This window comes from Hypomesus nipponensis, chromosome 2, assembly GCF_054491055.1.
Source record: "Hypomesus nipponensis isolate SF chromosome 2, ASM5449105v1, whole genome shotgun sequence".
NCBI lineage: Eukaryota > Metazoa > Chordata > Actinopteri > Osmeriformes > Osmeridae > Hypomesus > Hypomesus nipponensis.
Window position 1 is genome coordinate 8581346 of NC_140362.1, and position 17011 is coordinate 8598356.

General features: G+C 40.6%; 1 protein-coding gene across 1 annotated transcript in view; it reads left to right on the top strand.

Moving 5' to 3' along the window:
• Window positions 1-16696, top strand: part of LOC146300657 (CUB and sushi domain-containing protein 3-like) — a 238536-nt gene extending 221840 nt beyond the window's left edge. Inside the window, exons 8-19 of the mRNA XM_084709773.1 lie at window positions 2319-2406; window positions 3614-3738; window positions 4087-4208; window positions 5911-6014; window positions 6183-6295; window positions 6422-6604; window positions 6870-7196; window positions 7989-8183; window positions 8479-8617; window positions 14322-14509; window positions 15164-15352; window positions 16569-16696. Coding sequence (XP_084565899.1) covers window positions 2319-2406; window positions 3614-3738; window positions 4087-4208; window positions 5911-6014; window positions 6183-6295; window positions 6422-6604; window positions 6870-7196; window positions 7989-8183; window positions 8479-8617; window positions 14322-14509; window positions 15164-15352; window positions 16569-16696 — 1901 coding nt within the window. The remainder of the gene's footprint in view (window positions 1-2318; window positions 2407-3613; window positions 3739-4086; window positions 4209-5910; window positions 6015-6182; window positions 6296-6421; window positions 6605-6869; window positions 7197-7988; window positions 8184-8478; window positions 8618-14321; window positions 14510-15163; window positions 15353-16568) is intronic.
• The last annotated feature ends 315 nt before the right edge of the window (window positions 16697-17011 follow it).

Consider the following 17011-nt stretch of genomic DNA (forward strand, 5'->3'; position numbering starts at 1 on the left):
TCGATGATGGGAAAATGCTGTGTTTGGTTACTTTATAAAAAAAAGGAAGCCAATTCTCCCGTGGCGAGCTTTGTCATATTTGACCCAAGAATAAACAGCTGTAATTCAATCATATTTTGACATATCAAGGTGATTGTGGTAAGAAGATGATTACATGACATGCTCGTGATGACACTTTCAGGTTTAGTCTCCATACGGTAAACCGTCGCAGAGTCAAGGCCTCACGTCCGCTTTGGCGTCCTCTTTGTCAAAATCGTTTGCGCGTTACTCATGAACGATTTGGCTCATCGATAAACTTTTGATAAATTTTTGTCGGCATGGTCTGAAGATGATCTGTTGCAATTTTCATGAAAATCGGAGCACCGGCCTAGGACGAGTTTGAAAAAGTTGGCATTTCTTAAAATACAAATGACGTAAAAACCATCATGACGACAATGACGTCACAGGGTTCAATCGAATCGTCTGCATCCATGGAATCCAATGATACCTCAATTAAGAAAAACAGTCTCACAGTTCAAAAGTTGTGGGCGTAAATGCACCTCCAACTTTGACGTCTTGGTGGCGCTATAGAGCTTCAGGGATCGACATGAAACTTTGCTGACGATAATCAGGAGACCGTTCCAAATCAGTGTGCCAAATTTCAAAAACTTCGCACCAATCTGTTCTGTGGGCTGCCATAGACTCCTAGTCCTAAGTATAAATCCCCTGACAATGAAACGTTATCATTACCATTATGATTATACTGCTAGACAGCTACTGTGGCATACCTGGTTTCGCTAAACAGATAATCCAGTGTCACGACATGCTTGATGACTGTGGCTGGATTTGATCCTACGATCTTGAGTTCCAAAGCAGCACTGCCCGCCTTATCCCAGTGAGCTATTCTTGGTGCTGGAAAATACTGCTTTCGGTTACTGTATTTAAAAAAAGGAAGCCGTTTCTCCCGTGGCGAGCTTTGTCAAATTTGACCCAAGAATAAACAGCTGTAATTCAGTCATATTTTGACATATCAAGGTGATTGTGCTAGGAAGATGATTACATGACATGCTCGTGATGACATTATCAAAGTTTCGTCTCCATACGGTAAACCGTCGCAGAGTCAAGGCCTCACGTCCGCTTTGGCGTGCTCTTTGTCGAAATCGTTTGCGCGTTACTCATGAACGGTTTAACTCATCAATAACCTTTTGCTAACTTTTTGACGGCATGGTCTGAAGATGATCTGTTGCGATTTTCATGAAAATCGGAGCAACGGCCTAGGAGGAGTTTGAAAAAGTTGGCATTTCTTAAAATACAAATGACGTAAAAACCATCATGACGACAATGACGTCACAGGGTTCAATCGAATCGTCTGCATCCAAGGAATCCAATGATACATCAATTAAGAAAAATGGTCTCACGGTTCAAAAGTTGTGGGCGTAAACGCACCTCCAACTTTCACGCCTTGGTGGCGCTATAGTGCTTCAGGGATCGACATGAAACTTGGTGACGATAATCAAGAGACCGTTCCAAATCAGTGTGCCAAATTTCAAAACTTCGCACCAATCGGTTCTATGGGCTGCCATAGACTCCTAGTCCTAAGTATAATAATAATAATAATAATAATAAAACTAACAGTTACAATAGGTGCCCCAGCAGCTTCGCTGCTGCTTGGCCCCTAATAATAATAATAAAACTAACAGTTACAATAGGTGCCACAGCAGCTTCGCTGCTGCTTGGCCCCTAATAATACTACCAATTACAATAGGTGCCTCGCAGCTTATCTGCTTGGCCCCTAATAAGAAAAGGTAGAATCACTTATGTGGCTTCGCCGCTTCGCGGCTTGGCCACCAAATATTTCATACTTAGTTCTCAAGTTATCCATAGTACTTATGCTCCATAGTATATCTACACTTGCACTATTGTATCGTTCTCTTGGACTATCTGTTATTTTAGGTTAGATTGTAAATGATTACTACTTATATTTTATTTTATTCCCCTTAGTATTAGCTAGACCCCCCTTAGTATTAGCTAGACTTTGCTCCTTTTGTATAGTTAGTCCACATATTTAAGTTTCAATATTCCTATAAATTTAATCTATGCACCTCCCTGCCAAAGTAAATGCCTTGTTTTTGCAAACATTCATGGCGAATAAAATCCCTTCTGATTCTGACCAGTGCATGATTAATGAGGCTCATTCAGTGTGCTTAAATGTTACTTAATCCTTTTATTTTCCCATGGGTCGCAATTTATTGCCTTTATTTTCATATGGTGGGATTTAGGGTTGAGGGAAAAGAGTGCTTATAAGTGCCTCATGTTCATGCTTGCATTTGTTTCTGCAGTGAATGAGGGAGGGATCAAGCAGGTGTCTAACTACTGCCCTGACCCTGGAGAGCCTGAAAATGGTAAACGCACCGGTTCAGACTTCAGGTGAGTGTTATTGATGGTTGGTTTCACGGGATATGACTCTGTTGTTGAAATAATGGGTACATACGGACAAATGCATATTTGTAAGCACATGTGCATGCTTAAACATTGACACATAGACGGCACAAACTATTTCCACTCAATGTATAATTCTGTATGTATTTTCGGATTAAAGCTTTTTTAAACTGTCTAAATGGGTCAGTTCAAACAAAAGCTATGTTCCCCTATGTACCATTGAATTAATTTTAGCTCACCTGGAACTTAACATGTTTTATGTGTTTGTATGTGGGTTGTACTCCTCTGGATGCAATATGAGGTAGATTCAGTCCCAGCTGAGATGACCTCAAATGGATTTAGTGGTGCACATAACAAAGATCTGCCAATGTTTCCAGATAAAAGTCCAATTTCTGTGGAACAAGTCTGTATATGGTCCACCCCTGGGATATTACTGACAAGTTTCTCATACACTTACAATAGCTGTGCTGTACAGTCACTGATGTATTTCCCTATCAAGTGATACTGATGGAATGATCAGGAGTTTATGGAACAAAAAAGTAATGTCCTGCGATAGTGCTCTTAAAGTTGTAAGGCTGGGTGTCACCCTGCCCCGACCTCTCATATGCTCAAATCTGGAGTTGCTGGACAGAATCTGTACTTGATGGGTCTCATACCTCATTGTGTAACTTACTGTTTGTTGCATTGCTAGTAATATGTTGATAAGTAAGGGTGAATATGTGGTCTGATTGGTGGTTCTACAGATAATAGTTGGATATAAAAGGAACTGTTAAACATTGTTCTTTGGATTATTGATCTCCTGAGGATTTATCCTCAGCTCTGGCTTCTCCTTCTCCTTTCTCACCTCTTGCTTTCTCTCTCAGATTTACAATAATAATGGGAGATTTCTAACATATTGATTTCCTTTATTTGCAATGTTATTAAATATGTAGTTAATTTAACTCAAATAACGAATTCCATTGGTGTTGGCATAATTTGGTTAATGTTAATACATTGTTCAGTTTACCCCTCTTCGTTAAACATATAAACCAATAGTTTCGGTTGGTTGGACTAATATTAAAACCCCTACAAAGTGATAACATAGTATCCAGATCTAAATTATCTTGAAAAGCTTGTTTATATGAAACTATTTTATGCAGTGCCTATGGGCATACGTTGTATTAATTCAATGTTTCTTCATTTAAAAAAATGTCAGGATTGGAGCGACTGCTCAGTTTACATGTGATGAACACCACGTGCTTCAGGGATCCAAGAGCATCACCTGCCAACGTGTAGCTGAGGTGTTCGCTGCCTGGAGCGATCACAAGCCTGTCTGCAAAGGTGAGAACTGAAACTAATAAGATACATACGAACCCAGCACATTTAAACCCAGACTTCTACTGCTAGACCCAGGAGGCTGGGTTTGATGAAGAATTTGATTAAGGCATGGCCTGGGGACTTATGCAGATAGCAGCAGTGCTCATCCTGACTCTCTGTTAATAATGGATGATACAGTGGTTTCAGTGTTACACAAAAGCAGAGCTTTGTTTCCTGGCTTGCTCTAGTTTGCATTAGCCTAGCCTAGTTACAGTACCAAAGAACACCTCATGTTTTAATTTATCCTCAAAGCTGTGCTGCCTGTTTTCAATGAAGCTGTTTGTTTCACTCTTTGTTATGTATTCTCCTCAGTTAAAACATGTGGATCGAACCTGCAAGGACCGTCTGGTACCTTTACGTCCCCTAACTTCCCTATTCAGTACGAGAGTAATTCCCAGTGTGTGTGGATCATCACTGCCAGCGACCCCAATAAGGTACGCTTGACTCCTCACTTGTAAATGCTTTATATGGTATGATAAGCAATTAATGTCAGTGTTTCCCCTAGTATTTTTTTCAGGGGGGGCAGTAAACCAAAATGTTGCCTCCCATTCATTTTCAATGGAAGTCACATGACACCTGGCAGCGCAAACAGGTCGCCGAGCAAGAAAAGCGAACCCTGTTCAATGTGTTTATTAGAGCATTTGTGGACGAGCAACGTCAGTATGTTGCTGTCAAAACTAAACTAGCTAGCATAACACAGCTAGCACGCTATATGCAAGGAAGTAAATATTATTCCCAGCATCACATAGTGCTGCTCGCGAGGAGGAAAAAGTCAAATTCTCTGCAATTTAGACGCTGTCAGTGGATCTTGGCCTACTCATCGACAGGTGTAACAAGGGCAACGTTGCGCAAGTTTTTGTTGCAAATTAATCAAACTTTTGAGGCGACGAGCAATAAGCTAATTGCCTGTATGAAAACATCTCTACCTAGAGTGTACGTTTTAATTTAATTTTCAAAATATACATAGCCTATGTACATTTTGTCATACTTTTAGGGGGGCGGAAGGTTGTTTTTTTGGGGGGGGCACACCTTCAAAACAATGGTAGGGGAAGCACTGAAAGTTAAAAGCTAGTCAGAAATCTTTCTAAACAAACATAAATCCTCAGTTTGCACAGTACGGGTTATAAACTCCTCTGCCTCTATAAAAAAAAGTTTGGAAACATTATTTTGGTCGATTATTCCTCTCCTTCATTAACAACAATTGGTATTGTATTTTATATCATTGGAAAGCCTTATTAGTCACCTTTACAAGGAGGTACAACTTGTAAGGAGCGTGCATGCGTGGAATGACCAACACAGTTAACCGTATGGGTAGAGGCCCAATTTTTTTTGCTAAAATCCCCTGCAATATTCTTCTGTTGGTATTCAAAAAAAATCTTGAAAAATGAAGGAATTGTTTGGCTCTGCTCTTACTGTGGAGTTTGCCCTGCTATGCATTTAAACTATTTACACAATAATGTAGGTCCTTTTGTTTTATAAAGTGTTACTCACCACAGTTCCATTTTACCAACATATAGAAATGTAAGGTAGATATTTGCATAATTTAGATAATTAAATTACTCTGTTGGATACATTTGCACAGTTTTTAATGAGTCAAGTAAAGATTAATAGACTAGATGGGATTTAGGAGTGTCTAATGTGAATCTTTGTTTTAGCACAAGCTGCGTATTTACAATATGTGTACGGCATTACATATTCCATCTTCGTAAATGCCACTCCCTCACTCTAAAGCTGTCTCCAAATCCCCTCTCAAAGGGGTGTTTATGCAAATGAACAGCTGCTTGAATGTTTATGAATTTGACGCAAGGTAAATGTTGAATGAGTCAATCACATAACTTGATAATTTTAGGATTTCTGCATTGTATCTAAATGTAATATATGAATATTTGTATCCTTTTAAATTTGTTTTGGAACTTACCATTGATGAGTACTATGAGTAAGAGAGACATATATTACCAAAACAAATTCCCAAGCTACCGTATGTCTCTTTTTACATTTCTGTTACAATTGTAGGGAAACTTAATGTATTTTCTATTATGTCTGGCATAAATGAGTCACCGAGAGTTGATTCAACAGCATTGTTCTGCACATAGGTTAAAAAAAAGATGTACGTTAACCAATATTGGCCCTCAACAGATCATCCAGATTAATTTTGAGGAGTTTGACTTGGAAATCGGATATGACTCATTGACAATTGGAGATGGAGGAGAAGTAGGTGATTCCAAAAAAGTTATCCAAGTGTAAGTATTTAGTACAACCAATTTGTGTTTTTTGTCAAAGGCCTAATTTGCTGGTTCACCTGCATGCCAAGACTTTTTGAGAATAATATTTCCCCTCAGATGAAACTGTCTGGATGCAGGGAAAAAGCTTGTGATGAGCTTCTGGCTTTCTTGTGCTCTTATTTCCAGCCTAACAGGCAGCTTTGTACCTGACCTTGTAGTCAGCATGTCCCATCAAATGTGGCTGCACCTCCAGTCGGATGAGAGTGTGGGCTCTATCGGCTTTAAGATCAACTATAAAGGTACACTGCCTCCCCAACTCCTGGGCCTGGACCCTGGCCAAGGCAAACACCCTTCTCCTGCCTCTTTACAGATAATGATTGAACTATAAAACAGTTTGGACCAATCCCTCTCTTTCTCCCCTGCAGAGATAGAAAAAGAGAGTTGTGGTGACCCAGGAACACCTCTGTATGGGTATCAGGAGGGCAGTGGGTTTCTGAATGGCAACGTGCTACGCTTTGAATGCCAGTTTGGATTTGAAGTCATCGGGGAAAGAATGATTACCTGCCAAAACAATAACCAGTGGTCGGCTAATATTCCTATTTGCATATGTGAGTATGTTCATGTCTATTTTGCACCCTGCCTGAATTGCTTTGAGTGCTTGTCGAGCACTTCACTACAGCACAAAAAAACGTCATGTTCACAGCGTGTCACTGTGTACAAGATTAATTCGACGAGCTGCGCCATTACCTTTCAATGTACAGATACACTATTTTATATGGCCTTGAATGTGATCACCCAGAAGAGGATCCGCACATGTAGTAAAAACAAACAAACCTGTTAAATGTGTTCTCTGTGTCCCCTCCTCTCCCGTAGTTCCATGTTTCTCCAACTTCACAGCAGCCCAGGGGACGGTGCTGTCTCCTGACTACCCAGAGGGTTATGGCAACAACCTGAACTGTGTGTGGCTCATCATCTCAGAGCCAGGCAGTCGTATCCATCTGTCATTCAATGACTTTGACCTGGAGCCGCCCTACGACTTCCTGACCGTGAAGGATGGCGACCAGTTGGGCTCGGCCGTGCTGGGCCGTTTCACAGGGGCCGAAGTGCCCTCCCATCTGACTTCCAACTCAAATGTTCTGCAACTGGAGTTCCAGGCTGACCACTCCATGTCTGGCAGAGGTTTCAACATCACATACAGCAGTGAGTTGTTTGACCTGTGTTATATTTTGTGAATGGACCATTAGAAACACAGATTATTTTACATTTAATCATTTAGCTGACGCTCTTATCCAGAGCGACTTACAGTAAGTACAGGGACATTCCCCCTGAGGGAAGTAGGTAATTTGGTACGGCGGAGAATCAATCCGGCAACTTTCTGATTACTAGCCCGACTCCCTCACCGCGCAGCCATCTGACACCGGTATTTTAATTTAATTTTATGTTGATCGCCAGTACTCATCCTTTTGATTGACTTCTTGGATAACTGAAATGATAGAGGATTTAATCAGAGCTAGCTCTGAATGAATTTATGGTACAATACTTTTTAGTTTGGTACATAACAGGCAGGCTCTGCACTTCCCTGATTATTCCATTGTATAAGTACATTTGACCACCAAATCAAGGGCATATCAATTAAAATTATGCAGGACAGTACTGTGAGTAGTAAGGACAGATGGTAACTATTGAACACTGTACAGGCCTGGCCTGAACTAAATATACTGTCACTTTATTATCTTTACTTGTACAGTAGCCCATTTCTCATCCACTGACAGATACACATTAATTTCTTATCTCTGTGCTTAGGTAATTCTTATTCAGAAAAACCATGTAATGTCTGGGATGTATTTATTGCCCATCTTTCTCCTCCTTCTATTAATTTGTTAGCTCCTTTACTTTATAATTTCCTTTTTATCCTATCCCCCCTCCTTCCCCATACCCTCACTATGTCTATCTCACTATCTTTGTACTCTTTTTCTGCCCCAACTTTCTTAGCCTTTGGGCATAACGAGTGCCCGGACCCTGGTATCCCTTTGAATGCCAGGCGGTTTGGTGACAATTTCCAGCTGGGAAGCTCGATCTCGGTGGTGTGTGAGGAAGGCTTCATCAAGACTCAGGGAACAGACATCCTTGTCTGCCAGTTAGAAGGAGGCAAGGTCATGTGGAGTGGGCCTATCCCAAAGTGTGAAGGTACTTTGATTCACATTAATTTAGTGTTGAGTGCAGCTGCCCCATGCTCGTAATAGAAGCAGGCAAGTGCATTGATATTTATCCCTTTGAAGGCAAGGGCATTGATTTTTATCCCTTTGAAGATTGATTTTATGCACATGCCATCATTTTATTCATGATTATATTTGAGGTGACACTCAATTCCCAGGACCTGCTAAAGATTTACCTTTGGTGAAAGGATGTGGAAACGAATAACTAGACTATTTCTTCTATCACCCGGCCCACTCCATCCCTCTATCCTTCTCTGCCGTGGCAGCTCCCTGTGGGGGACACTTCTCTGGACCTGCCGGAGTCATCCTTTCCCCTGGGTGGCCAGGCTACTACAAGGACTCACTAAATTGTGAGTGGGTCATCGAGGCTGAGCCAGGGCGCTCCATCAAGATGAGCTTTGACAGGTCTGTCCGAAATCCACCCTAACCCGCACAGTCATGCTCACACACATACATACTATACACGATATTACTCAAAATCAAATGGATTGACTACAACCACAAAAAGGAACAATCTAAGGGACTGAAGCCCAAGGAGAATAGAAGTATATTGGGCTGCTCTCCCAGACTGACCACAGGCAAGCAAGCTAAAGCTTGTTCCCTTTGAAACTATGGCTTGCAACAACTGCAAACAACTTACTCAGAGGATAGTCGAACTGGAGCTAAGAGTCAGAACCCTCTTAGATATCAGAGAGACCGAAGACTTTATAGACTTCATGCTACCTAGCCCGGAGGCTAAGCTACCGGCTAATGAGCCACCCTTGGAACCAGCTTTCTCTCTACCGGCCGATGGACCAGATGAGTCATGGCCTGCTCTCGGCACTAAACCAAAGAGGCCTAGTGCCGCTTCTACCTTCATTGGAGATGGGACTGGCGCCAAGGATAAAAAGCCAAAAAAACGAGGCAGAAACTCTTCCCGCATCACCTCTCTTCCTGTCCCACTCAGAAAGATTTGAACCATTGGGAACTCTCTCTTCCTTGTGTGTGGAATCCAAGGCGAAGAGGCACGGGAGTGCTAGCCATGGAGCTAACTAACATGAAGGGCCCAGATCGTCGACACACCATGATGGTAGCTACTACACACATGCAAATCCAACACATTATTGTCTGCTGCGACCGGGAGTCCCCCTTTTCACTCCAAGCCCCTCTCGGACCACTCGGAGCGCTGTTCGACCCCCTATCAAGCTTAATCAGACAACAATATCACAGGATTATAAAGATCCAAGGTATGCTAAGACTATCCACAGCCCATCAGCTCTTAGAAGAGCTAACGCTGCTAGCACTATAGAATCTACTGCTAGCACTGACAAAGTGGCTAACCTTGGTCTAGCACGAGGACCTATCATTGCTAACCCAAATAAGATAAGAACTGGCTCTGCAGCTACTAATAAGGCAAACGTTAGAAATGCAAACACAACACCACATATGACCACTATCTTGATTGGAGATGCAATGACAGCACATGTTAAACTGGCAAAGACAGAAAATATTTGTCTTAGCAACACATCTGTCGAGGAACTGTCGTTAGAGGTACTAACAATCCTTAACAATAAACCAAACAACCCTAAGATTATCATCCACACTGGTTTGTTTGATATCCTACACAACTGGCACTGAGATACTTAAAACATTTCACCCAGCTACTGAACACACTCAACAGATATCAAGATGTATTCATCAGCGGACCAATTGCATGCTTTCGAAGAGGAAAAGAAGCCTTAAGTCGACTACTATCTTTCAACACATGGTTGGCATCTGTCTGTCTGGCACACAAACTGGGATTTATCAATAATTTCAATGTGTTCTGGAACTGTGCAGACTGTTTTCAAGCTGACGGACTCCACCCAAACCGTAGAGGATCTTAACTACTAACAGCAAACATCAGTCACGTACTGCTGACCACAAATCAAATTGCTCTCCCTATCCCTGTTGTGTCTAAGCTGACTGATACATCCCAAACAACTTCCCATGAAACAGAACAGAACATTCAAACAGCCTCCTGCAAGGACATGGGCCTTGCACAGATCTGCACCCCCGGATGAAGTCCCTTGGATGGAACAGCTCAGTGACATAGACTTCCCCAAAGAAAGCTACGCGAGGACAGCCACCATGCTATTTCACTAGACATACCGGTTATCATCACAAACAGAAAATGGCATGGTAAAATGCATGGTTACAAACCTGAAACTAGTGTTAGAAGTCACAGAACTATCCATATTCTTCTAACAGATTTATCAACCCCTGTTTTATCTGTTAATACCCCACAGATGAAACTGGCCCTTCTAAATGTTAGATCACTAAATAACAAATAATTTCTAGTTAATGATCTGGTCAAAGAAAAACAAATTAGACTGCTTCTGTTTAACAGAAACCTGGCTAAACAATAACACAGCAACAGCCACTCTGATAGAAGCGTGTCCGCCAGATTACAGCTTTCACCAAGTTTCTAGGAAATCAAAAAAAGTTGGAGGAGTCGCAGCTATTTTCTCCTCTAAACTATTGTTCAAAATCACTGAGCTAGGTGAATTCACATCATATGAATATCTTGCTATAGAGCTCAAAACCAAATAAATACTTTTGTTATTATATATCGGCCACCCAAGCACTCGCCAATATTCATACAATAATTCTCTAAACTATTATCACTATGTGTCACTAGATATGACAAAGTAGTTTTAAATGGAAACTTCAAGTTTCAAGTCTTTTATTTGTCAGGTACAAAGAACAACACAAGGTCAGACTGGGCACTGAAATTCTTAAGACAAGACAACGCAAGCACCTGGCATAACATAACATATACACAGAAGTACACAGAACATAATTTACATCTATGCTGAGCTTAAATAAGTGAAACTTCTTAAATGTACAGATAGCAATAAATAATCAACTATACTAAGCCTAATACTTCCTAAATTACAGATAACAATAAGTAATACACTATACTAGCCCTAAATGCACATAAAACCTATTTCAACCCTATAACCTATTCTAACCTAAGTGGAGTACAGTAAAATAGTGCAAAATTGCAGATCAGTGACTATGTCAATAACCATACAGGAGCCTGGTGGCGAGGTACAGTGAGGTACAGTAGTGCAATGTTACTGATGCAACCAGTAGCTGAAAGTGACAGTGTATAAGTGACTAGTGTGCAGTAAATCAATGTCCATATCAGTGTCCATTCAGAAGCCTGATGGCCCTTGGGTAGAAACTGTTGTCCAGTCTGCGGGTGCGCAACCGGATGCTGCAGTAAAGCCTGCCAGAAGGCAACGGGGTAAAGAGACTGAAGGATGGGTGGGAACAGTCTCTTAGAATCCTGCCGGCTTTTCTTAGGCAACGTGTGTGGTAGATGTCCTGTAGGGCTGGAAGCTTCCTGCCGATGATGAACTCAGCAGAACGGACCACACTTCGTAGGGCCTTGCGGTCCCTGTCTGTGCAGCTCCCATACCACACTGTAATACAACCAGTCAGAATGCTCTCTATAGTGCATCTGTAAAAGTTAGTGAGGATGACTGAGTCCATACCAAACTTCTTCAGTCTCCTCAGGAAGAAGAGGCGCTTGCGGGACGATTTGACCACCTTGTCCGTGTGAACAGACCAGGTGAGGTCGTTGCTGATGTTCACCCCGAGGAACTAGAAGCAGCTGACCTTCTCCACTTCAGATCCATTGATGAGTAGGGGTGCATGTTCCTTAAATATAAAACTTAATAATAAAAACATAAATATCCAAGTAAATTAAAAAGCCCTATACCCACAACATTCTTTAAGCAAGTGTTTGATAGTGTCTCAGGTCCGTTGCTAGAGATTACAAACACATCCCTTAGAACTGGCATCTTCCCAGATGCCTTCAAAATAGCTGTTGTAAAGCCCCTATTAAAGAAACCCAAATTGGTTAACAGTCTACTTGCAAATTACAGACCAATATCAAACCTTCCATTTATTAGTAAAGTACTGGAAAATATAGTTTTAGTCCAATTAAATTATTTTCTTGAAGAAAATAACATTCTTGAAGTCTCGCAGTCAGGTTTCAGGAAATATCACAGTACTGAAACTGCTCTCACCCAAATAATTAGTGACCTCAGACTAAACTCTGATGCAAATAAAGTCTCTATCCTTATCCTGTTAGATCTCAATGCAGCATTTGATATCATTGATCACAACATCCTTATCAATAGACTGGAAAAGCTTATTGGTTTCACAGATAGTGTACTGAACTGGATTAAATCATATATCACAGGAAGGAAGTTTTATGTTAGTTTAGGAGACCATAGGTCTAAGAAACATAAGAATTGCTAACCAACGATGCAACGGCCATCAATTCCATTACCAGCTGCCTGTTGGCAATAAACAAATGGATGAATGATAACTTTCTTAAATTAAATGAATACAAAACTGTTCTACTATGTGGCCCCAAATCCAAAAGAGAGACACTTACTAAGAATCTAGGAGGTTTAACCCCCTGGCTTAAACCAGAGGTGACAAGTCTCGGTGTAATCCTGGACTCAGATTTGAATTTCAACTCACATTAATAAAGTGACCAAAACTGCTTTCTTTCACCTGAGGAATATAGCAAAGGTACGACTATTCATAAACCAAAATGATGCAGAGAAGTTAATTCATGCTTTTATATCCAGCCGGCTGGACTAATTTAACGCACTTTTCACTGGTCTTCCCAAGAAAACCACTGAAAGGCTACAGTTTATAAAAAATTCAGCAGCTAGATTATTAACCAAAACTAAAAGGAGAGAACACATTAGTCCTGTCCTAGCTACTTTACACTGGCTCCCTGTTACCCTCAAAATTGACTCTAAGGTCCTATTCCTCACATACAAAGCTTTACACTGACAAGGACCTAGCTACATTGCTAACTCCCTTATAAACTACACACCAGCTAGAACACTGCGATCATCAAATGCAGACCTATTAGAGGTCACCGGAAGCAGTCATAAGAAGACTGGTGATGCAGCCTTTGCCAATTACGCCCCAAAACAATGGAACAAATTACCCATAAATATTAGGGAAGCTAATACGCTAGACATTTTTAAAAGACAGCTTAAAACCTACCTTTTTACCAAAACATTTAACACATTTGTATCTCAGAAGGGTTTTACAACTTTTAGTAGTTATTTTATTGTTATTATAGATTTGCTTTGTATTGCCGCAAAGATTGCGGCTTGTGTTTGACTTGTACTATTACTTATGTGTTACATTTAATCTATTTTGTTGAGTTATTGTATTTTGTTATTTTGTAGTTTTTATTATCATTAATATAATTTTACTTTATTTTAGTTTTTTAATTTAATTGGGAAACCACAAAGACTGCGTGAGTGCATGTGTTTGGTTATATGTTTGGAAACTGCAAGTGCAGCTCGGATCTAATATAGATTCGAGAGACCGCAGATAGAGTGCGGCTCGTCTGGGTTGTTATATGTTTCAGATCTATTACTTTTATCACTTGTATTATTGTTTTTGTTGATTTTAATGTAGAGCACCTTGAGCTGCAATTCCTGTATAAATAAAGTCTCTCTCTCTCTCTCTCTCTCTCTCTCTCTCTCTCTCTCTCTCTCTCACATGCACAGTCACAAACCAGTCATCTGTAGATTTGTTCTCTGAAAAATAAGGGGTGATGGAAGTTATCTCTCCCATGTCTCTTCCCATTTCTAGCTTGAATTGCATTTTCATGAAATAAAATAAAATGTTGCTCGTTTACGATATGTACAGACCTAATTGTAGGATTGAAAGCTGTTCCAATTTTTCAATTGACTAAAGATGAACAAAATTACTTTCCCTTGCTGTTAGTAACTTGTCATTAGTTCTTATTGATAGAGAAATTGAGAGTTCAGGGTCTGTCTTTGATCCCACTAAGCCTAAAGGTGAAGATAAGATCTATGCTATGTCAGATTCCTTGAAACACATTGATCTTATCTCAAAATAATTGGAGCAATTGCAGTGCATGGAGTATTTTCCCCCCCAGAATAAAATGTGTAATAAACAGTAGGATGTTCAGTGTGGACAGAATAGAATAGCTTTGAACTTTCAGTTAAACAATTTAACAATGTACTCCAAGTATGTACTTCCCCTCCTCATTCCCCTACCACCCTCTTTTCTTCAGGTTTCAGACAGAGCTCAGCTATGATTTTCTTGAGGTCCACGATGGTCCCAATCTGCTCTCCTCACTGATTGGCTCCTTTAACGGGACCCAGGTGCCTCAGTTCCTGTTCAGCAGCAGCAACTTCCTGTACCTGCTCTTTACCACAGACAATAGCCGCTCCAACAGCGGCTTTAAGATTTTCTATGAAGGTGAGATCAAATATTGTTTTTGGGTTGCGATGGAACTGTCCAGGGCCCGTACTTCTAAGCTGTCTGACATTCTTAACTTATCACCAGGCCCAAACGGAATATGCTGATTTTTTTTCAGATTTTCTGTGGTTATTCAGACTGAAAATCTGCGGAAATCCGCGGCATTCTGCTAGCCTCCCTGTCCTTATGTCGGAGTGACCGAAGTTGTTCCACAACAATTTGACAGCAAATATGGTCGATTTAATTTTGACATACTTTGCAAAAAAGTATTGATCCATCCTTATAAAGATCACCTGAAAACTCTCTGGCCTTCCATAAAAGCCCGCTCTGGGTGTTCACTGTCACAGATTGTGATTATGACAAAACATGCATTTTCTGGATTGGTCACATTTTCAAAGCTCAGTGTAATAGTATAATATTTTCCCTCAAAACATAAATTGTGCATAAATGTGTTAAACACTAATGGTTTTGCAAACAGTACAATCACGTTAGGGTATAAGTTATGTCATCTAAGTTTACTACTGTTTAACTTTTCTTTTATCCTATGGACAATGCAATGAAAGTGTTCATTTATTTGTTTTTGCTACCACAGAGCTTTAACTTTCTCAGCACAAATATAGTTAAATATTTGTGTCATTATTTGCCCCAAACCAGTTGTGACACTTGACACATTTTCCTGCATGGATCCTGGCATACCAGTCAATGGTGTTCGTCATGGACATGACCTATCCATCGGCTCCTCGGTATCCTTCCAGTGTGACCCAGGGTATAGACTGAGCCACGAGGAACTGCTGCTCTGTGAGAAGAACCACTTTTGGAGTCACCAACTTCCTACATGTGATGGTACATTTTATCAGCTGCTTTGGTCCCTACACTGCCCCAAACAGAAACACACTTTCTGCTTGGGGAACACTTTCTTCAAAATAAGCATTTACGGTTTGTAATAGCTACATAATTTAAAGCATTTGTAAAGAATTCCTTATGAATGGGAATTGGATGTTAATAGTTGGATTATTTTAAATGTATTTGGTAATTCAGCATTTTCAGACTGGGTCCCTGATCTTTTTCAGCCGTGCTTTTGATATGTCTTTTTGCTTCCTTAAACATTACATTCAATTTGTTTATGTTATATAAGGTTTTTGTTTATTTTAGCTTATTGATGGTTCGTATATTTTCAGTGAGTACAAACTATCAGCTAATTGAAAAGGATGCTGATTCCACTGCTGTAGTCAAGAGAAAAGAAGAGTCGGCTCTTACCAGGCTGCCCTTTGCAGTGGAAACAAAATAATCAATTGACTGGGGTTTGAATTGAGTGGGAGTTGGAAGAGGCAGATTTACAGAACATGTGATATTAGTTATTATATTATTATATGATATTATTACTGTCATATTCCAAAGGTGCCTTAACTTCAGCTCTAGTCTCTGTGCTCCCTGAGTCTAGGTGTGCCAGACACCATCTTGCTGGCCTTGAGCCCAATCAGATTCCTACTCATGCCTTGCCAAGTGTACTCATCCACTTTTAATTTTATTTTTTAGCTCATTCATACAATATTTGTTTCTGCTTTTCAGGGAGGGATGGCCACATTTGCCTTGGGGGCTTGTGGTGTTTGGGAAGGCAGAGGGGGTTGCAGCTGTAAAGACCAAGGCATCTCCCTAATACCGCATTACAATAACATCTCGGGAAATACGTATTTGTACAATGTCTTCAGCTTCTAATATTTCTGTCTGCAAGAGGTCATTTGGAGGGCTAGAACAGTTTTGATGTTGCTAATGCCATCGTCTTAAGCACCCAGGGCCACACGGAATAGCTCTCTGACATTTTGTCTCTGAAAATGCAATATTTACAACGTTTTGGCCCCTTCAAGGGAGATGACTTTTCATGAGTACAATGAAATGACAGGGAGAGAGGATGGTGTACAATATCTAGTTAATCCAACCTTCAGCAGGCTCTGAACCTAGCAGCACATCAGTCAATGAGGAGCAACCTTATCTCATCCTTATCCCTCCAACCTTCCATTCTCCCTTTCATCCCTTCTTCTCTCCTACCCTCTTTCTTTAGCATCCTGTGGAGGGGATGTGAGAGGCCCCAGTGGCATCATGCTGTCGCCTGGATACCCAGAGCTCTACCCTAGCTCTCTCAACTGTACTTGGGGAGTGGAAGTAAGCCATGGGAAAGGTAAGAGATAGAAATCTCCACTCACCCCAGAGTTACAGGAAATGAGTGGTAATATACCACTGCATTGACTGTAGCTCTATAGAGCACCATACAACAGCATTTCAATAGTCCACCATCACCAAAAGGTTTATTCAAATATAGTATCAGTTTCTACTTCTTAAGAATTCATTTTTTACAAACAGACAAATCCATTTAATATCTGTTAAATCTTTGTGAAATGGACATTTAAATGAACTAGTGCACAGTGCCTGTGATAAAATTGGTGGCACACACACAGATTCCTGTAAACATAGATAGGGCACTGTGCCCACAATCATGTCGTTGAC